The sequence below is a fragment of the Uranotaenia lowii genome, chromosome 1 (genome assembly GCF_029784155.1).
Source record: "Uranotaenia lowii strain MFRU-FL chromosome 1, ASM2978415v1, whole genome shotgun sequence".
Lineage (NCBI taxonomy): Eukaryota > Metazoa > Arthropoda > Insecta > Diptera > Culicidae > Uranotaenia > Uranotaenia lowii.
Window position 1 is genome coordinate 3,592,356 of NC_073691.1, and position 21,584 is coordinate 3,613,939.

General features: G+C 42.4%; 2 protein-coding genes across 5 annotated transcripts in view; one reads left to right on the plus strand and one right to left on the minus strand.

Annotated features, from left to right (window-relative positions):
* Positions 1-14,251, plus strand: part of LOC129738466 (uncharacterized) — a 119,142-nt gene extending 104,891 nt beyond the window's left edge. For 3 of the 4 annotated variants that reach the window (XM_055729674.1, XM_055729673.1, XM_055729675.1), the window contains 6 exons: positions 7,283-8,131; positions 8,197-8,786; positions 8,870-9,728; positions 9,789-10,111; positions 10,172-10,456; positions 10,777-14,251. In XM_055729674.1, coding sequence (XP_055585649.1) covers positions 7,283-8,131; positions 8,197-8,786; positions 8,870-9,728; positions 9,789-10,111; positions 10,172-10,456; positions 10,777-12,873 — 5,003 coding nt within the window. In that variant the 3' untranslated portion in view covers positions 12,874-14,251. The remainder of the gene's footprint in view (positions 1-7,282; positions 8,132-8,196; positions 8,787-8,869; positions 9,729-9,788; positions 10,112-10,171; positions 10,457-10,776) is intronic. The other variant, XM_055729676.1, reaches the window with a different exon arrangement.
* A 177-nt stretch (positions 14,252-14,428) lies between these two features.
* Positions 14,429-15,772, minus strand: LOC129742433 (uncharacterized). The gene has a single exon (XM_055734334.1). It carries the CDS (start codon positions 15,770-15,772, stop codon positions 14,429-14,431), a length of 1,344 nt encoding a protein of 447 aa, XP_055590309.1.
* Between the last annotated feature and the right edge of the window lie 5,812 nt (positions 15,773-21,584).

Sequence of the window (21,584 nt, forward strand, 5' to 3'; positions counted from 1 at the left end):
AAATTCTACCCTCTCAAATGCAACTGAAACGGCGACGCTAAATCGCGTAAGGCAGTGCGATTGCTGCAAAACCGCGTCGCGCCGTGTGGGAAAACCTCAAAGCCGCGGCGGCTTTGACTAATTGATTGAACCACAAAACAAAGGGGCAAAAAATCGGTGAATCAAATCCTCACGATTTTGATTCACACGCACGGGGTAACCGCGCGCCATTTATATTGGATTGAGGTTATTCTGATCAAATTGACACACTCGCACGATTCCACACGTTCGCCTCAAAACGGAACTGGTTCCGTTTGCAAACAGGATTCGGTTACGCCACGCGGCGGTGACAGTTATGGTGTTTTTTCATTACTTCGTTTGTTGTTTCGCCTCGAAACCGAAACTTTGCGATCCCTAGAATGTTGAATTACAACACCGCAATCACGTGACCATTTGCGGATGCTTATTAATTGCGCCATTAAGCGAGTGATAGTTGCGAGATTTTCACTATCAGTGTAGTTTTTTCCTCATCATCAAAGGCGGCTACTATGTCGTTATCGCGAAGGCATTCTAGTTTTCGTTGTTGTTGTTGTTGATGATTGTTTTTACCCTGTAATGAAGATCAGTTTGCTGTGATCGAAATTTTCACGCTGCATAAATTATACCCATGTTGCAATCAACGGGAAGTCAGAATGAACTGATTACACAGTTATTGACACCTTGAGTTACTCATTATTTATAGGACTGGGAATGATTGAAGGTTATCATCTGACTGAACGAACACGTATACTTTTTTGTTTTGTTTCGATTACAGTCGTTTTACCATCTCAAAGGCATTCGCGACTTGACACGTATACAAAGATAGACGGTTAAAAATGAGTTCAATTTTAAAAAATATCGTTCATTTGAAACAGACACAGTCGACTTTAGTTTACAAACTCTACATTTTAACATTTTTGTGAAACACTCCACATTCAAAGTAATCATAGGTCCAAAGCGATTGTAGCAACATAACCTTCAACTTTGATTTGCATCCCGCCGGGCCGCCACTACATGGTTGGAGGATTTTATTGAACAATTTTCGAACAAAATTGCGTACATTCACACAGTTAAACGAATTGAATTGGATGTACGCGACGACAACGACGATGACGACGTGTATTATCGCCGCCATATGGGTGAAAAAGTGCATCACCCGGGTGTCATTCGGGGCACCGGCAAGGCAAACACGTTCTGCTCTGGTCTGGCGATGTTTTTATTGAGCCGACTTTTTTTTCCCAGCGCAAATCAACAATCAGCCAGCCTGTGTTTACGTGATTATCGCTGAGTATCGTGATCTGAAGTTGAAGTTGATACTGGTCAAAACAAGTTAATTTGAACCGACACTTTGTTTCAGTGTAGTCTTGTCAATTCGCAACGTGTACTCGCCAAATTTAAAAAAAACCCTTTTTTCATAATATTCTTCCTGTTTCCTTCAAACTGGCCTAACGTGTGATAAGAAAATGTCCTATCCTCCAGTAAGTTACTGAGTTCACTCAAAAAGGATGGCCTCAAACAATTTCATTCACTCTTCTTTTTTGGTACTCAAAATGGAGTTTGACCGTGTTTCAAAGCATAGTTTGATTCTATGAACTTACTCAGACTCTTGGGCCTCATGTCTAATGACCCAGGTCTCAGCTATCAAATTTTAGGCCTCAGTTTCCACGTCACAGGTCTAAGGTCTCAGAACTCGAATCTTCCCATGATTCAAGTCTTATTATTTAGGTCCCACTATCCAGTTCTCATAGCTGAAGTCCCTGATCCCATAACTTTTCACACAATATTGGAAGAAACTTAATATTCTTACTGTATCTATTTTTCTTGGATTTCCTGGAAGTTTAATCTCAAGCTCACGGAAAGTTTACAAGAGGTTCACACAACTTTCGTTTTACTGATCGGTACAATTTCATTTAAACAGACAATTTGCTTCAGTATAATCATGTCAGTCGAAACTTCTACACGCTTAATTTTTAATACTGTTAGAATTTGTTTACTTTTTGGTAAAATATTTAAAAGCTGCGACTGCGGATTTTTGCAAATCGTTCGAGAGTTTCCACAAAGTTTCAAAACAGGTGAGTCAAACTGGTTACTTTTGTCCTCTCAAATTATGACGGACAAGTTAATGTTTGAGCAGGGATCTTATTTCGCCAAAATTGTGACAAGTGCTCGGACAGGCACGTCCGTTGAATTCGATCCCGCACGACGAACGCACTGGATCGCGTTTTTTTTCGGAATGCGAAGGTCGTCCCCGACTTCCAGTGAATTCAATCCTCTCTTCGAACGATGACGGATCAAAACAAAACCCGGGTCGGTGGGGAGATGTGGAGGCTCATTCTCAGTCAAGTATAATCACATGGTAAGACTCCATTAATGGTGAGCTCAACACAAAAGAACAAAACAAAAAGAAAAAAAAAAACAATCAATCACCTATCTATCATAGGTGGTACGGTTGATATTTCGGGTAGCTCATATTTCGGAACTCTTGTGAGAGCTAAAGTTTTCAAACGAACGGGTGTTTGGTTTCAAATTGGCAAACTTCGAACGCGGCGGACCAACAACATGGAGGCGACCTTCAGCGGATTTTGCTGTTATTTGAAACGAAAGTGTAACCTCTTATTTCAGCTGCCTTTATATTTTTGTTCTGTTGTAGTTTCAATGGCCGATCGAATTTAACCTAATAGTAGATATACCCAGATAGTTGGCGCTGGCTGGAGCCTCTATTAGCATGAGTTGAAAGCAACGTGGTTCTGTTTTTTTTTCCTTTGGAAAACTCACAGGTGGTGGTCTCAGCAGAGTCATGGCCTACCTTTCGAAAGCATTAGGTTTCAGCGCGTCAAATCAGGTGACAGTTCACACGATGTTTAATGATCAAAGGATTAAGGCGTCCGGTTACACTGGAAAAAATTCAATCAAGAAAGCACGCGACTGTAAGGTAACTTTTTTGTTCCATACGTTTAGTCGTCCTTCCGACTTTTTTTTCCGATTCAATCACTTTCCAATTGGACAACGACTAGGTTAACGACGTACAACGGATGGACATCGTCGTTTCGTTTCGAGAAGTTGTTTTCCTTGCCAGCCTGGGGGTTCTTCGTCGTCGTTCGATGTGGCTCAAAATGGACATTCTATCAAGTCATACTTTTTGATACGACGAAGAACTAGAGGGCCCCCATCATCTTTGAGGAGGAAACATAACATAACACAACATAAGCTGACGGAAACAGAGCAGAGGCTTGGTTTCTTGCTCGCTTGAATGAAGGTCGTCGCTTGTCCGAATGGTTTATAAACTGAGATTTTTTTTGGTGAAATTAAACCATAATAGCTCGAAGCTGCCGGCTACTCTTATGGTCGTCCTCCTAATTAGGACCAATCAATGTCGGGGCCTTGTGAATGGTTTTGAGAAATGCATTGCCCGAACCATGCTGAACAACAACATTACTGTTACGACAATCGACAACATTAGAAATTTTCGAGGTCAATCAATTCGTGGGAAATTTTGGCATCATCACATCTCTCCCCGGAGCCCGAGTGCTGCAACGTAACAATAATAATAATGTGATTTTACACATCTTATTCCACAACTACATTACACACGCACACACATTCGGTGGATGTTATCTAATGTCAGACAGGGACCAGATCGCTACGCTACTACGGTTCGAACGAAAAACTGCGCTGCGCAGATAAATCCATCTTAGTACGGCGTCATCGTCGTCTTTTTGGCATCTCGTTGAATCTGGCAGCAATTAGACACAATTACGGGAAACTGGTCCACCAATTATCCGGACGTATTCATACGCAGCAGATGGAAAGCAAAGTTTTTGCTTATACTCATGAGTACGACTGTAAGATAGACGAGCGAAAATTGACGAAAATGAAATTGAAAACTCAAAAAGTTGTTTTGACTCACTCTCTTTCGGTGTTATCGTATCGTCGAGGCGATTTTTTTCCTCTTTCTTCCCCTCTTGCGGCAGATTCCATTGAAAAAGTTTTGTAATGAAGGCTTAATTATTGTTATCTGTGTGCTCTTTTTTTGCAGTTGGTTGTGTCTTTGAAAAGGCGAAGTAATTCAGAAGAAATGTAATATGTGTTATGAAATTTTAGTGAGTTTTATTTCGATAAAAACAATCGATTGTCATTTCTATTTCATTTGAAAAAAAAAATGATAGATCAGATTTCGAAGTAGGCTTGCCGAAGTAGGGAAAGTTATACATTTCCAAGTAGGCTTTTAAATTTTACATAGTCAACGAGGAAGATCCTAAAAACTTTCATAACTCATTGACCAAACTCGAAGAAAATACCATCAGTTTGACTTATTTTTACCAAAGCCTTTAAGTACACTGCTACTAGTAAACCGAGTCAATCAGTCAGTTGGCCAGTCAATTAGTTGCGGCCGCGGCATTTAAGTTAGTGTCTCGTCTCGAGTCTCGACCCACACTCACTGTCTGAAACTTGTTCGTTCGTAACACTCAGCTGGAAAATGTGTGATGATGATAAAGCTTACAATAGTATCGCTACTTGCTAGCTACTAAATGCTTCCAGCAGCAGCTGCCTGATTGAAATAGAAACACGTACCGCAAACTATTTACTTTGGAACTTCTAACCGTTGAAATCCGACAGTGACGATGGCCGGCATTCTGTCTGAATGTTGTATTTTGAAGGGAAAAGTTTCGTGCTCTCTAAGCCGAGTCGAAACGTGTGCGGTTTTTCTTGACCCACCTCCACCCCTTCATTTGATGGACATATATGGGCCAAAGGATGCATTCGGATACCGGGGAACGGATGGACATTGCATTGGTTGAGATACCTACTTTGGATGTTTGTTTTGATAGAAGGGAAACATTGAAACATTGGAAACATGACATGACAGTGAACGAGAGCTCTATGGTGCGAATTATGTCAATCTATTTTTTTATATAGAAAACTAACCAATATCAAACCGCCCTTTTTCATTACTGGTTCGGTCCTCTCAAACCGATAGAAACTTCTAACAATGTCTTCAGGGTAGTTTTTATTATTTTAAGCTGAAACTTTCGGAAATTCTTAGCTTTTGTTCCATCCACTGGATATTTTCTTACCGGTGTAAGCTGTCTACTAAACTCATTTAAAATTCGCATAATTTGGTTTCTGCTGTACTCTCGACCTAATATTCTGTTCTATTTCTGTTCTAAGCAGTTCTACCGATTCAATTTAAACTTCTACGTAGGATTTGCAGGTTTCTACCATTCGAGATGTCCTCTCAAGTAATTTCAACCTCTTAGTAATATTGTCCACTCGACTGGATATTTTATCTGACTGTGATCTGGGCTGTGCTCTCAACCGGCTTAAAAGAATCAAAATTAAGAACCGGTTTCCGATCAGAATTAGATCTCGAATCAGAGTCAGGATCTGGATCAAATCAGGTTCCATACCATGATAAGGATTGAAATCAGAATCAAGGTCAGGTTTCGCTCAGAATAAGGTCTGGGGATCAGGATAAAATTTCCAATCATTATTCGGCTTGTTCAATGACCTTTGGCAACCACGATCTTTCAATGGCTCCAATTTCACGACCTTCCTGTGGATCCAGGTAAGACGACCTTCCTATGAATTCCTTATTCGACGACCTTCATGGGATCTGGCTTGAAGATCCTTGGCTGCGATCCGTCGACCATCCAGAGGCTCCAGCACGTCGATCCTTCGACTTTCCAAAAGCTTCGGCTTGATAACATTTTATGGTTCCAAGTTGACGACTCCGGCTCCAGTGCGTCGATCATCAATATTTCTGACTCAACGAGCAGCCATTCTGCCCTTAGACCATCTTGTGGCATTGACCTGTCGATCTGCCAATGGCATTAACACAAGTATTTCTAGTGGTTACGGCTTGACGACCTTGCAATGGCTTTGGTCCGACGACTTCCTAATAGTTTTGGGTGTGACTCTGCGACCTCTGAATGGTTCCTGTCTAGCTAACCCTCCTTGACGTCAGCTCGTTGATCTTTCATCAGCTCCGGCTTGAAGACCTTCCTTCAGTGATTCGATGTCTCTACACTTTCATTCCTGCTGGACCGATAACTATTTTGGAAAAAAATAATTTTCAAAATATTTAAAAAAGGATTTTTATCGTCTTGTTGATTGAATCTGTGATGTAGAAAAGCTAAAACAAACAGTTTCAGAGTCTAATTGGCTATTAAACTTACTTAATGGTTCCACGTCGATTTTCCGGCGCGTAGAGAGATCTGGCGTAACCGCCGATGTTTCGAAGACTCGCAAACGCAAATCGGGCCTTTCCGATCCGGGTTTCGATGTCTTTTCTTGTACCGCCATCAGGCGTTATCTGGCAACCAAGATACTGGAAGCACTCAACTTTCTCAACTTATTGCCCAGCTTCCAAGAAATTGTAAGAATTTTCTCTGTTGATCTCCATCGACTTGATCTTTCCGACATTGATTTTGAGACCTGTTGTCTTGGAGCTTTCCGTGAGGGCGTCGAGTTTGCTCTGCATGTCTTGTTGTTTTTGGGCGAACAAAACAATCGATCCAGTCAAGATCTCATACCTTACGATGATAAAAAGCAGCGGTGGTAAAATACATCCTTGTCTCATTCTAGCAGTCATCGGGATGGCTATTAAACATTGAAAAAAAAAATTCAAAGTTAAAAACCTCATCATCATTCTTTGTGATTACGAATGGATCCAACTTTTTGGAATAAAGACATGATCAAATTCCCACCGGATGTCAAGTGCCAGACTTTGGTAGTCGCTTCGAATTCCTAAAATCTACTCACCTGAGAAAACTGACGTGACACTTGATTAAAATTGACAATATAGCGAAAACGCCCATTTGAATACATAACGAAGTACTACGTGCCAGAATTGGGATTAGTCAGTGCGCGATCGTTTGGTATTTTTCGATTCGTCGATTGTGACTCATTCTGACACAATTCATTGGGTAGCAAATTTCGCACACCTTTTGAAAAATTTCTCTCTTTCATAAAATCTTGAAAAAAAAATACCCTAACGATCGTTCGGTTACCTCATTCAAAAAAGATCTTGAATACCTGTATCAATCAGCTGGTCATTAATCATACCATTTCAACGGATCGATGTAGGCGTCTCAGTCGACTGGTTCCGTAACCTACATCCTTCTATGTACGATCACGATCGTTGTGCCGAAGATCAGTTGACTTAGAATATTTATATTTGTAGATAGATCCAGAGAGCTAACCTTGAAAAGCGTTCACACGTAATAACTTTGCCTCCTTCTTTCTTCCCGTTTTTTTTTTGCAGATGAAACAAAGCCCTACCAAACGGCCGATACCTCGTGGGATAACTCGATCCCTTACGATTCTCCTCCGCCCCAACAAGCACCACAGCCATCATCAGCATCCATCATTGGTAGTAATAGTAGTAACAACAGCAAAACCAGTGCCGCAATTGACGCAGGACGGCGATCGCTCCTAGAATCCGCTGTTTCTCAACAACAGTCACAGAACAATCACCACAATAATAACAATCATCATCATCACCTTCACCATCGGCAGTTGAGTATCAGTTCCGAGGCAGACTTCCGGAACTCTCAGTTGATTCCTTACTCGGATAATCGTACCGTGGGGGGATCAACGAAACTCGACTACAAACCGTCAACGAGGACGGTCAGTTCCGAGGACAGCTGCTACTCGGAGGAACGCTACATAACCTCCGACGAGGACGACGAAGACGACGACGACGAGGACGAGCTCGATCTGGACGAGAACGACATCCGTGAAGAGTACCTAAGGAAGAAGAAACCGACGTCACAGAAGCAGCAGCAGCAACAGCAAAAGCAACAACCAAAGGAAGTGGCCCTATCGCCAACGGAACTGCCCCCACCGGACCAGAGACGGCGCAGCAACAGCAGCAGCATCACTCAATTGCAAAACACCCTCAATAGAGCCAAGTATCATCTGTCGTTTGATAAATGGAAGAGCCACAATCAGCATCAGCATCCAGCACAGCTTCAGCACCAGTGCAGCAGCAACAGCGTCGGCAGTCGGAGATCTCTTCCGGTGGTCACCGGTGGTCTTGGTGGCGACGCTGGAGCCGGTAATGTTCAACTGATCGCGGATCTGGTCAACAACAATCGGAACTCTTTACACGGTGAGATTTTCTTGGATTTTTCTTACTGTGATCATCGATGTTCACAAACGGTCTACTCTTTTCAGCAACCAACATGGCAAGCACAACGTCACCAGCTCCGACAGTCGTTAATAGTAGTCCCAATAACGCTGCATCAGCCATGACGAATATTGGATCCCCACCAACTTCATCGCCACCATCGGTGACATCTTCCTCGACGTCTTCCTCATCCGAGCCCTTCTCACGACTGTCGCGCTGGTTCTCGATACGTCGCGGTTCGATGAACCAGTACGATGTCAAGGGTCACAGTAGCAACGCTGGATCCCCTCTAAATTCTTCTTCCGCTGGCGGAAAGGAAAACAGGCGGAACAGCGTCGATCATGTGGACTCCTCGTCGCTCTATGGAGGTTCGGTTCGTGGGTTCGATGGTGGCAAACTGGGCAACATGGGCAAAGTACTCGAGGCGGATGAAGATCCGCTGCAGTTGGCGCTGGATAGTTTCGCTATGACGCGTGGTTCCGGGGAACCGAAGGCAGCGGAAAGGAGACACATTCCGGTAGCGCTGCCGCCGGCACCTTCCGGATTGAGTCAACAGCAGCTGAAACGGCGAATGATCGTCACTGCCATTGTTCACAGCGAAAATTCCTACGTAGCGTCCCTGCAGCGGCTAGTTAATGTAAGTTGTGGTACTTCTAATCTTGATCGTATAAGGTGTAAATAGGAGGATCATGTTTTTACATTTTTCATCTCTCTTCACAGGAGTACAAACGCCCACTGGAGGAAAGTAGCCCCCCCATTTTGAACCCCTCTAAAACTGCCATACTGTTCCATCGGCTACCGGAAATCCTTCAGCTACATACGCTCTTCCGAATATCGCTCGCGGATTACATCCAAAACTGGGACACAGAGGAGAAGATCGGCGATGTGTTCGTCGCCACCTTCAGCAAATCGCTGGTCCTCGACGTGTACAGCGGCTTCATCAATAATTTCTCCATGGCTATGGACCTGGCACGGATGGAAGCAAAGCGAAAATCGGCGCTGTCCGATTTCTTCAAGGTCAAACAGATTAGCGCACACGATCGGTTGTCGTTCTTCGGGTTGATGGTCAAACCGGTCCAACGGTTTCCCCAGTTCATTCTATTTCTGCAGGACCTGCTCAAGTACACGCCTCAGGGCCATCACGATCGAATGTCACTGCAGCTGGCACTGACCCAGTTGGAATCCTTGGCTGAGATGTTGAACGAACGTAAGCGTGAGGCTGAACAGTTCCAGGCATTCAAAGAGATGCTGGAGAATATTAGCGGCACCTTCAACATCCGATCACTGGTGGGAGGTTCCGGAGCCGACAGTGCCATCAACAGCAGTAACACCCGGTATTTGCTGCGGGAGGACAACGTTACTCAGCTCGAGTTCAATCAGTCCGGTTTCATCGTCAAGAGCAAGAAACGTCGATTGCTGCTACTAAACGACAAGGTCCTTTGCGTTTCGGTCGCTCCCAAACAGTCACACGAGTTTGGCTCCTCGGAGAAGCTCACCTTCAAATGGATGCACCCGGTTCAGGATGTTGAAATCGTCGATAACAACCAGTCCATCACGTTGTCTAGAATTTTGACGGCAGGTTGGTTGTCTTAAAAATATTTTCTAGCTGTTCAGAAAATCAAGTTTTCTTTTTCAACAGGAATGAAGCGCGGTAACAGTCTAAAATCCAACTCCAGCTTCGATTCGCCCCACATTGGGCCGGGTAGTGTCGGTAACATAAGCGGTGGTCTACCGGGCAGCGGGGGAACTATGAACAGTTCCTTCGGCGGAACCCTTCCGGGAGTTGGTTCGGCGGCCGGCAGTGATGCCGACAACCTGTGCAGCGAGATGAACGACCTGATGCACGACTACGAGGTCATGTCCCGCATCAACGATCTTGTGGGCTCGCTCAAAGGCTGCTACCGGGAGATCAACCTCGGCGTCACGAAATCCATCCTGGCAGAAATTCAAGCGTCAATACAGGTATGTTAATCTATGAAAGTCGGTTTAAAGTTAATTCCACCTGTTTCTGCTCCCAAACAGAAAAAGGACGAGGAAATTTCCTGGGTGGATTCGTGTTGTCTGCAGCTGGTGCTCAAAAACGCCGCCAAGGGTGGCAAGGAGGACATCACCTACACATTCCAGATCGAAAACCCCCTGGTCAAGAAGGACTGGATCACGGAGCTGCGGCTGGCGCAGCTGGCCCTTGATCCAAACAATTCCCCAGCCTGGCAGATCGGCGCCGAGCATGAGCAACGCTACTCCCTGGCCAAGATGCCGCTGTTCGTGAAGGCCTACCCGGCCTACAAGTCGCAGCATCAAACCGAGGTAGGTGACACGGTACATGTTTTGTAGTTGCTGTTTTTTTGGGTGGTAGTACTGTAATATTGGTGTTCTTATAAAATAGCATTGACGGACGCTAGAAATCATAAAAAGATTTATATTTGGCTGGGTTTAGTTTCTACGAAACTGATAGTAAAACTCATCTTTTCGCAGTCTTGTCAAGTATTGACATCATTCATGCATGCAAATAATATCAAAAGTTGCTCTAATTAGTTTGGTAGTGGTGTTGAAAGGTGTTACCTAACAACAAGAACCTCACCTCGAGAATCTGAACAAAAAACCACGATCACTTTCGTTCCAAACAGGTCTGCTGCGGATGTTACTTCTCATCGAATTTGTCGGCATCGGGCGCGTATCGGCTGAAACCAGTTTCCCGAAAACGCTCCAAACACTCCAATACGCTGTGGATCTGTTCCAGCGACAAGATTAACAGCCACGTGACGATCCTGGCCCATAATAGCGTCCAACATCAGAGCAATGGGGGTTTCGGGGAGCTGGCGCGGTTCAGCTTACAGGAAACGATCGTCACCTGTATGGAGTACGTAAAGGAGGGTGGACTGATAACTGGAGATGATATCGGGGCCGACTCGATCTGGATGGGAACCAATAGGAATTGGATTGTGATCTATTCGGCGAGCTACCCGATCAACGACGAGCAGCTGGTGAATCTCGCACTGCCGGGCATACCTAGTCAGATACTGTACTTCAACGAACGGGTCTACGTGGCAATGACCAATGGGAGCATTTTGGTATTCAGTAGGACCGAGGTCGGCATTTGGAGTTTGAATAGCCCGAAGATATTGAGTGTTCAGAGCGAGCCGATCACCAGTATGTTGGCAATCAATAGTAGCGTGTACTTTGCGGCCGGAAAGAATGTCTACGTAATCAATGGACGGACTAGTGAGATTGAGAAGAACTTCCACATCAAACACACGAACTCGGCCAATGTAAGTGCTTCGGTGAATCTGTTGGCGCACTCCGGAATTGGGCTTTGGATATCGTTGAAGAACTCTAGCATAATTTGTTTGTACCACACGGAGACGTTTAAGCACCTGCAGGATATCAACATTGCGTCGAATGTGCTGCGGGTTACCTCGTCGCATCAGAATCCGACGCGAGAATCGACTAGTTCGTCGATCCAGGTGACGGCCTTGATGGCCGCCAAGGGTATGCTGTGGGTTGGAACGAATGTTGGAATTACGCTGACGATTCCGCTGCCTCGGTTGGAGGGAGTGCCGATCATAAGCGGAGGAGTGAACATTTCTTACCATGCGCATTTGGGTCCGGTAACTTTCTTGCTTCCGCTGGTGACGCGATCGTACCACTCGTTGCCGGCGATCAGTTCAAACCAGCAACAGGGATCATCTAAAAATGTTGCTGATGTACCGGATGGTAAAACGGAGTTCAAGGAAGCCGCGTTGAAGTCGACTGCGGACAAGCAAGAGGAATCGACGAGTCAACCAAAGGAAGCGACGGTAGTTTTGAAGGAGCAGATTTGCTCGAGTCCGGTGATTTTGCGACGTAAAAAGCCACCGCCAATGGAGTCCGGACGAATGGCCAAAACACTGCCCAGGAATTTGCGAACGAGTAGTGGCGCCTTTTCGCCTTCAATACACTCGACGCTGTCATCTTCCTCGCAGTACTCGGATCAAGGTTGTGACGTGTACGGACTGTACAGTGATCTGATTTTTGTCAAGGAGGATCTTGAGAATCAGGAAGATCGCAACATACTCGATCCTAGCTACGACTATCTGCGTCGAAGTGATCCAGATATTGCAGCTATTCCGGCCAAGGTTTCAACGCTGGATCGAAGGTTGCGATTGAAGGCCAGCCGACCGCGATCGCTGGATCTGTCCAACTGGTCGATGGAGTCGCGATCTTCGAGTGTGTACACATCATCTGGAAGTGATGAGAATGTAGGCGGTCGAAGTGGGAGCGGTAGCAAGAACGTTTCGCGCAACAGTTCCAGCGCTAGTCATAAGATGAACCAGTCCGATTTGGACAACATCAACGAGAACGAAGTTGCGGAATCGGCCAAAGCGCTGGAGGTTCCTGTCGAAGCCGCCGAAAAGTTCCACACCGGCAAACGGAAAAAGACTCAATCGATCAGTGCGGCAGCTAATGCGGGTGGCAACTGCAACGCAAACAACGGAGATGGATCGGGAGGGAACGGAAGCGCTCGAAGGACCATTTTGACGCTGACCGGGGGTAGAGGTTATGTTAACTGGAGGCACATCTGGGAGCGGACTGGACCAGCTGATGGTAGTGGGAGCGGAGGAAAATCGGCCACCAGCTCGCCCCAGAACCAGCATCAGAGAACCGGATCGGTCACCTCGTTGGCCGGACTAGGACAGACCAACTCAACCGATGCCCACATTATTGTGTGGGAGAAAAAGCTGTAATGCGATCATAGAGACTAATTCATCCCGGATAGCCCAGTGTAGAGGTAGGCAGAACTCCGACGGATCAAAAACCAAACCCAGTGAACTGGCGTAGCGAAAACTTTATAGGCAAAGTTTAGATGTGAAAAATGTGATAAAAATACTTTTCTTATTCTCGTGTACAACAAAACTCATACACAAACAAATTCGAATGCATTCTCATATCGCATATGTAGGGAAAAAAGTGCAGGAATCGTAAGGTAGTTTAGAAGAAGTTGCTAGCTTTCTGTAAGAAAATAAGAAAAAGCAAATCAAAACCCAGATGTATATTTATCTAATTTTATTGCTCTAAAATTGGCAACAAAGTACAGAGATCGAGAGACAGACTAAGGAGATTTGTTTTTAAGTTGTAGAATCCCGAAACAAAAGTTTATGGCGCTCATCACATTGAAAAATTATTGATCATTCATACTGGAGAGAAGTTCATTTCATGATGGATTTCGATCAATCAAATCGTGTTTTTCTTTTCTATTTTTTACCTTCATCATGTATTAGAGATCAACTCACAATGAAACAAATTACCACAGTGGTTTTCTGTGTGTGCGTTTGCAAATAGAAGAAAAAACTTTATACAAATCGAGCAAAAAAACTCTAAGAGCGCAAATATTGCAAAGATTACCTATTTATTGTTACGTTGTAAGCAGGAAACATTTCCCCCAATTTTTCCCAAATCCGCGATTTCCCGATCGATCAACAATTTGTAAAAAAAATCGGGCGTACTCGCGGATCCGTTGTTACTCATCAAATTAACCAAAAAAAAACACACAAAACAAACTCGAAAGATCACATCTCATTAACCGAAAGTTTATTGTAGCACCCACTTCATTTCCCTTAAATTACAAAGAAAAAAGTTCTTCCCTCCTGTAAAGATGATGCTAAACTAAACGGTAGTAATCGTACGTAATAATAATAGTAATTACTAATTTCTAGCATCTAGCTAAGCTTAGGAGTACCTTCATTGAGTGAAACAGAATCCCGAGTCCCGAGTGATTTTCCCCCACACACAAAACACGTGTACAAAGTAGGTACATTACCTTGAAGAAAGTTAGCTAGCCGTATCAGATTAGGTTATGTTCGATTCGATTCCGAATACAGACATAGGTCGATAACTCTTAAGAGATTTGCTGAAAGGTTTTTTTTTCTTGCGTTAAGTTATCAGGTACAAAAAGTTGAAAAAGAAAATAGAAAAACAGACATAAAAAAACATTGTGGATAAGTTAATTTTTTGTACAGTGAACTGTGGGCACAAATCACGAAGAGAGAGTTCCGATTCACTCATTTTAAGCGGATTTGTGCCAACGTAAGAACTTAACTGCACAATTAACACACGACGTATTACAGGACACGACACTTGACGTTCTTACAAACGGAAAAAGGATTCAAAATTACCTTTTTTGTCGACCGGTTTCGGGCTCGATGTTGCCCATCTACAGGACGATGTCCGACTGATCACACGAAGAAATTACTAGCAGGATCATACTACGAGTGTCGTAGTATTCGTCGAAAGAAGGTTCCTTTATGAGATTTTCCTTTTGGTGAAGGTGAAAAGCGGCGACATAATTGGTGGGTCATCTTCGTTCATTAGCGGTTTTTCGGAAGTACTAATAAACATCGACTCCCAAGCGTTCAAATGTGAGGCTTTTCTTACGCATTTCCTATAGATCACTTTTTCCCAGTTTATGGAGTGGTCCATTTCCGTTGCGTGGGCGGCTACGCTGGATTCATTGACCCTGTTGTTGTCTACAGCATTCCGATGTTCTTTAAGTCGAACTTTAAATTTGCGACGAGTTTGGCCAATGTAAACAGCTGGGCAACTCTCACAGGGAATTTCATAGATTCCGGATCTCTCATCCTGCGGGATCTTATCCTTCAAGGAGACCAACCGATCCTTAAGTGTGTTGCCGCTCTTGTATGCTGTTTTCAGACCGTGTTGAGAAAGGATTTTTGTTATCCCATTAGTTAGTTTCGGGTGGAACGGCAGGCTAACTCTGTAGGGCTCTTCTTTCTCTGGCCTGAAAGTGGTAGCATCACTTCGGTACTTTTTTCGGGCATGTTTTCGGAGAATTTTGAGTACAAATTCGTTGTCAAAACCGTTCAAAAAACCTGCCTCAAGGATTTTATGTTTTTCTTCTTCAAAATCTTCCTTTTCCATGGGGATATTGTACAGGCGGTGCGCCATGGAATGGAAGGCGGCTTGTTTTTGGGCACCGAAGTGGTTGGAATCTGCTGTTATGTATCGGTCGGTTGAGGTTGGTTTTCGATAAATTCCAAATTTGATGGTGTTGTCCTCTTTCCTTGAGATTAGGAGATCAAGGAAAGGGAGTTTTCCCTCAACTTCTTTTTCTACTGTAAATTTTATCGACCTGTGTTTGGAGTTTAGAAGCTCTAATGTCTGTGTGAGATAACGCTCCTTTACCGAGGCAAGGATGTCATCGACGTAGCGCCACCAGACACGTGGGAAAAGTCTTTCACTTTTCTCCAAATCTGCTTCCAAGTCGCTCATAAAAACTTCAGCCAAAAGTGGGGATAGTTTGCTGCCCATGCTGAGGCCAAAGGTTTGTTTAAAAAACTTACCCCGAAATATGAAGAAGTTTTGCTTCATGCATACTTCTGCAACTGCCAGGTAGGCATCTATTTCGTTGGGAGGCACCCGGCGGCGTTCCAAGTGCCCCCGTAAGCTGTTGAGGGCGTCCGAAGTTGGTACACTGGGGAAAAGTGCGGAGACATCGAAAGAAACTAATATTTCGCCTCGACGCACTTTAAATCCTTTTAGGCGCTCGACCAGTTCCACTGAATTTTTTACACTCTTACCATGCTTCACAGGGTACTTTTTCATTTCTTCAACCAACCATGCTGCCATTTTTTCCGTAGGTGTATTTATATTTGAAGAGATGGGTCTCATAGCTATCGGGTTTTTATGGATTTTCGGCAAGCAATAGAGAGAAGCGACTTTCGGGTTCGGAACAAGAAATTTTCTTTCTAATTTGGTATCCCCCATCAGGAGGGCGACTTTCTGTCTTACGGCGTTAGCTTCCTATATCATCGTATTGAGTGGATCTTTTGGTTTACCATTTTTGAAAATAAATTCTTCATATGGGCCATTGACTATCATGTCTCGAACTCTGTTGTCGTAATCATGTTTGTCCATGATGACGACCGCATTGCCTTTGTCTGCGCGGGAGTAGACAACTTCATGCTTTTTCAAATTTGCTATGACGCTTTCAGCATCATTTTGACCCTTTTTTGAACGGCACGGTTTTTTAGCTACTTTTTCGATGAAATTCCCGATATCATGTCGACAAAATTGTCGATCATTTGCGGCGCGAGTGTGACTTTTTTCCCCCCTTGTGCGGATGCGAGCGAAAGCATCTTCTTTCTATGCTTCTGCTTCGTACTGACGACACCGCGCATGGCGCACCGCCTGTACAATATCCCCATGGAAAAGGAAGATTTTGAAGAAGAAAAACATAAAATCCTTGAGGCAGGTTTTTTGAACGGTTTTGACAACGAATTTGTACTCAAAATTCTCCGAAAACATGCCCGAAAAAAGTACCGAAGTGATGCTACCACTTTCAGGCCAGAGAAAGAAGAGCCCTACAGAGTTAGCCTGCCGTTCCACCCGAAACTAACTAATGGGATAACAAAAATCCTTTCTCAACACGGTCTGAAAACAGCATACAAGAGCGGCAACACACTTAAGGATCGGTTGGTCTCCTTGAAGGATAAGATCCCGCAGGATGAGAGATCCGGAATCTATGAAATTCCCTGTGAGAGTTGCCCAGCTGTTTACATTGGCCAAACTCGTCGCAAATTTAAAGTTCGACTTAAAGAACATCGGAATGCTGTAGACAACAACAGGGTCAATGAATCCAGCGTAGCCGCCCACGCAACGGAAATGGACCACTCCATAAACTGGGAAAAAGTGATCTATAGGAAATGCGTAAGAAAAGCCTCACATTTGAACGCTTGGGAGTCGATGTTTATTAGTACTTCCGAAAAACCGCTAATGAACGAAGATGACCCACCAATTATGTCGCCGCTTTTCACCTTCACCAAAAGGAAAATCTCATAAAGGAACCTTCTTTCGACGAATACTACGACACTCGTAGTATGATCCTGCTAGTAATTTCTTCGTGTGATCAGTCGGACATCGTCCTGTAGATGGGCAACATCGAGCCCGAAACCGGTCGACAAAAAAGGTAATTTTGAATCCTTTTTCCGTTTGTAAGAACGTCAAGTGTCGTGTCCTGTAATACGTCGTGTGTTAATTGTGCAGTTCCGATTCAGTTAGGAAAAAAGGAATAAGTATCGAATATTAACTACTGTTTTAACGGAAAAGTAAACTAACTTAGGGTGGGGTGAAATTTGCTAGGATTTAGTTTTTTCTCTCTTTTGTTTGGCCGGTAAACTTTTGAACAAATTGCCGGTTATTGTGCCGGGAGGCCTTACAGTTAAGTTTCATCCTAGAGAAGCTAAGATAGATGTTATTATTATTGCACGCATTTCAATTTTTTTCAAAAAAAATCATTTTTCAACACACAATTCTTTCCTTTGCTGTTACATTCGTTTCCCTCTTGTCTATTTTTTCGTATCAAAAAATAAAACCGACTCATTGTAAATGTGTTCACAAAAACATCACCCACATTTTCGTTAGGCTTCTACAAACTGTTGTTTTCGTACTTTCCTGTTTTCTTCAAACATCAACAACTAGTATCCAAATCAAAAAAGGAACAAAAATACAAAATTAAAAATGAAAACCAAAAAAAGAATACCTACAATTCATAGAAAGAAAAAAAAACTTTCCGATAGCTACAACAAACAAACAAACAACAAAACCAACCAATTTTTCAAAAAAATCTCCGATAAACAAAACTCCGTAACTATAAATGGACCTTAGATGTTCGATATTTGTAAAAAGCAAAATCAAAAAACTAAACAAAAAAAAAACCATAATTTGCTTGTGTCTTGTTTACTCAAATTAAGGAAAGAAAGAAATATCAGCAGCATCCCTGCATTCCTACTACATCATATTGCATGTCTTCTTTGCTAGCTCGAGAGAAGGTTATGACCCTATCAAACGGAATGTTAGAATAGAAAATCACTTCCATTTGCATCGAGAGTCTATGCATTTTGATTCTAAGTTTTTACGAAATTCATGAATTGGAGTTTCTCATTTAAATTTATCAATTTATGAATCTAAATCCTGTTTCCATATTTGCATTGCATAAAGAGGATTTGTCCGAACACTTTTCAGGTTTGAATGAACATGCGTCGTTGGTTCTAAAATTTTCCCCGAAATTTCACCAAAGCTCAGTTCGGGTGCTTCATGAACGAAGCCTTCTTACAGTTTTTTTTAGGTAAATTTACTTACTTAAATTATAATCCTGTACCGAAAGTCTGCTTCCCCTCCCTTTAGTTGATCAATTGTTCTAGAAATCCGCCAAAAATACGTTTTTTCCTCCATCTGTCAATCGAACTTTTAGCTTTTTCGTTCATAGATCGAAGTAACCTAGTTCTCCACGAGTTATACCCAAACTGCTGTAATTTCGTTCGTTTATCCACCAATTTTGCCCGTTAGTCCACCAATTTTGCCCGAGTTTTGAACCTTAAGCAGGCGGTTGCACCCAATACAAGTTGTCAGTGTTGGGGGTAAGCACGAGGGTGAGTGTATCAACCATATATCTGCATCGTCCCGGGTAAAGATTTTGTTTGTTGAAAAAAAGCTGCTACTGTGCCAGTGGTGAAAACGAAAATGCTATTTGTCTTCGTCATCAATTTTTCATATTTAGCATGATTATCGACAAGGTTTTTAGATTGTCCATTTCTACAATATATAGATCATTATCTGGATAAAAAATAATCTTAAAACTTACAAAGTTACTTATGCGCCGATAAGACTCGACTTTGAACTTCCAGCAACGCAGCGTACAGGAAAAGAATCCCCGATCAGCAAAATCTGATTTCCAAGAGCAAATTGCTCGTATCCTATTCTTGAAACTATAGAACCCTTTACTTTTTTCACGAAATAACTCAGCTATTTAATTTTTTTCTCTTCAACTGTCAGATCAAATTTGCACCTTTTTCCACTGCCTCCTTTGTTTTTTTCATGATTGCTTTAAAATTAATGTTGTTATTAGGTCATCTGTATTCGTGGTCTATTCTTGGGTCTAATTTATACAAGAATTGAACCAAAGAAATTAGATTCGATCCAATGAAAAAAAAACTGGCAACTGCACTCGTGTTCCATTAACTATCAAACGGTTTAGAACTGCGTCAAATTGGATCGAAATCTCATCAGTTTTGGATCAATCCTTTTACCAGCTCTAAAAAAAGTTAAGTTGAAACTGGTATAATGGATCATCATGGTTGCTCGGGTCGGAATTTGGGTCTAAACCGGCTGTTTGGACCACGAATACAGGTGCTTTAATGTTGGAAATCTCAAACACTTATCACGTAAGGGCTCACTAGAGACTGATTAAAAGATTTCAAACAGAACTGAATTCGATTAGATTTGTAAATTTTGTTTTATTTTTTTTTTTGGTTCAAATTAAGTTGTTTTTTGTCAAAATCGTGGCTCCAGAGAGTATTTATGGTTGATAGATTGGCATCTTCTAGTAAAAAAACAACGTCGTAGCCTTATCTTAACGCTTCACTGATCTCTAAGAAACTGCATGGAAGTTTGTAAATGCTTCTAACCGATCTTTTTTGTGTATTTTTTTTAGGTTTCGGAAAGCAGAAGATAAATTTTGTGTTTTTTTTCCTTTCAATGTCCTTTCTAAATCTTATCAAGACCTGGCACCTTACTGTTCGAACATTTTAACACTATTTGAGCGATGAGCTTTGAAGAGCGTCAGCATTTAAATAATGAAAACCTATGTAACGGTTGTGGAAACAAAGCGTTCGTCGAGGCCGTAATTGTGAAAATTAATCAGCAACACCTACCTTATCGCTTTATTACCGTTAGAGAATCTTATCAGAAACCATTTAAACTTGGCCCAGTTGCTATTCTTCAACTAGCTGATACTGGTATCTAAGCATTTTCGAACTTATTCCAGATTCGTTTAACTATCAAACTCCTGCCCTATTATTTCTTTGATAGGCACGGCATTTCAATTATCGACGATGTTTGTAGGCTTGATTTTACAAATTACAAACGTATCTCCACAGCACAGAATTGAGAGCATGTTTTGTGTATTTATTTGATACTTCGAATCACTCTTGGTTGAATGTTAACTTGTTTTAAACTTTTCCACTGGTAGTGGCTCCAGAGAGTTCAGTGTTCAGAGATGATTACACACTAGGCTTTTCAGGGCTAAGCATCTGTTGCTCTCAAGAATAGATCAAGTTGAGGATTTTGCGCAGCTCATGATGATAACCCTACAGTTTGAGGACATTCGACAATGTTCATATCGTTCGTCTTCCAAATGTTTGGGTTTCGTTGGTTCACGCCGACAGAAATCTCCCGGGATTTAACTGAAAAACAGATGCCTTTCTTGTGGCCCATGTGCTTGCATTTTCCGCAGGCGTAATTCTAGAACGGGCACTTTCCTCAACCGTAATGAGAATCCCCTTCAAACTAGCACAGAATTATCGGAACCTCTTTTTTCTGTATTATTTATCCAGAAAGATTAAAACGCAACATGCAGTGTTGACCGAATGTTGAAAAAGCTTGTGGTACTTATCAACCAGTTTGTCCAACCTTCAGCAGAGGAAGAACTTACTTGATTTTGCTGCTAGCTTATGAGCCTATTGAAGGGTTTGATCTTGGGGACAAGAAACATACGAGACGATTTACAAGAGTAATAATTAAAACGTCTTACTTCTACAATATGGCTTTTGCATAGTGCCTGAGTATAAGTTTGGGCAAACAAATGTGACAGCCTCATCTGAAATGAATACAAATCGACGAAAAATATTTTTTGATGAATTTATGAAAACTATTAAAAAGTTTCTTATCTACGACACATTTTTCAAAAGCTAGAACATTTTTTGACTTGTTTGTGATTTTTTTCTGAATTTGAGTGAGATTCTTTGAAAAAAATGTACAGGATACGAGCGTTTTTAGTGGAAGCAGGACAAACATTGCTCAAGTTTCTTCATCAATTTCGTAACGAAAACTCTCAACTTCATCTTCCTGGTTCAAAATTTTTAAAGATAGACCCGAATACGTGAACAAAGGTTCTGGAAGAACCGTTTAATGTGCTTTACAATGATGGTTGGCTAGTTTTTAATTTAGTTTTGATTGTGCTTGTGGTTCCGCACTGATAACCAATAAAATATTGACAGAATCGTTTCCACTTGTTAGCAAATGACTCGAAATATACTTTATAAATGTTTTTTAGAGAAATTGAGCATTCATTTAAGGGCATTTAAGCTAAATTTTGCATTTTTCGCATATAAAAACATCTGATGAGTGACCAACAGACCTCTTGTATGTGTGTGTAGCAGAAGTACATATAGGACTTAACTGTTAGGAAAAAATAACAAGTTGGTTACCATAGTAACAAGGCGATTGCACCTATGAAACCCCCTCTCAATCGGGTATAATAAGTTGATCGAACAACCCCTTTGAACGGCTTCCGATACATTCTTGGTTGGCCTCCGTGATCTGCAATTCATGGCATAAAGCCGCTATCGAGTCATCCTCAGTTTGTTCTGTCCAGTTCAGTGAA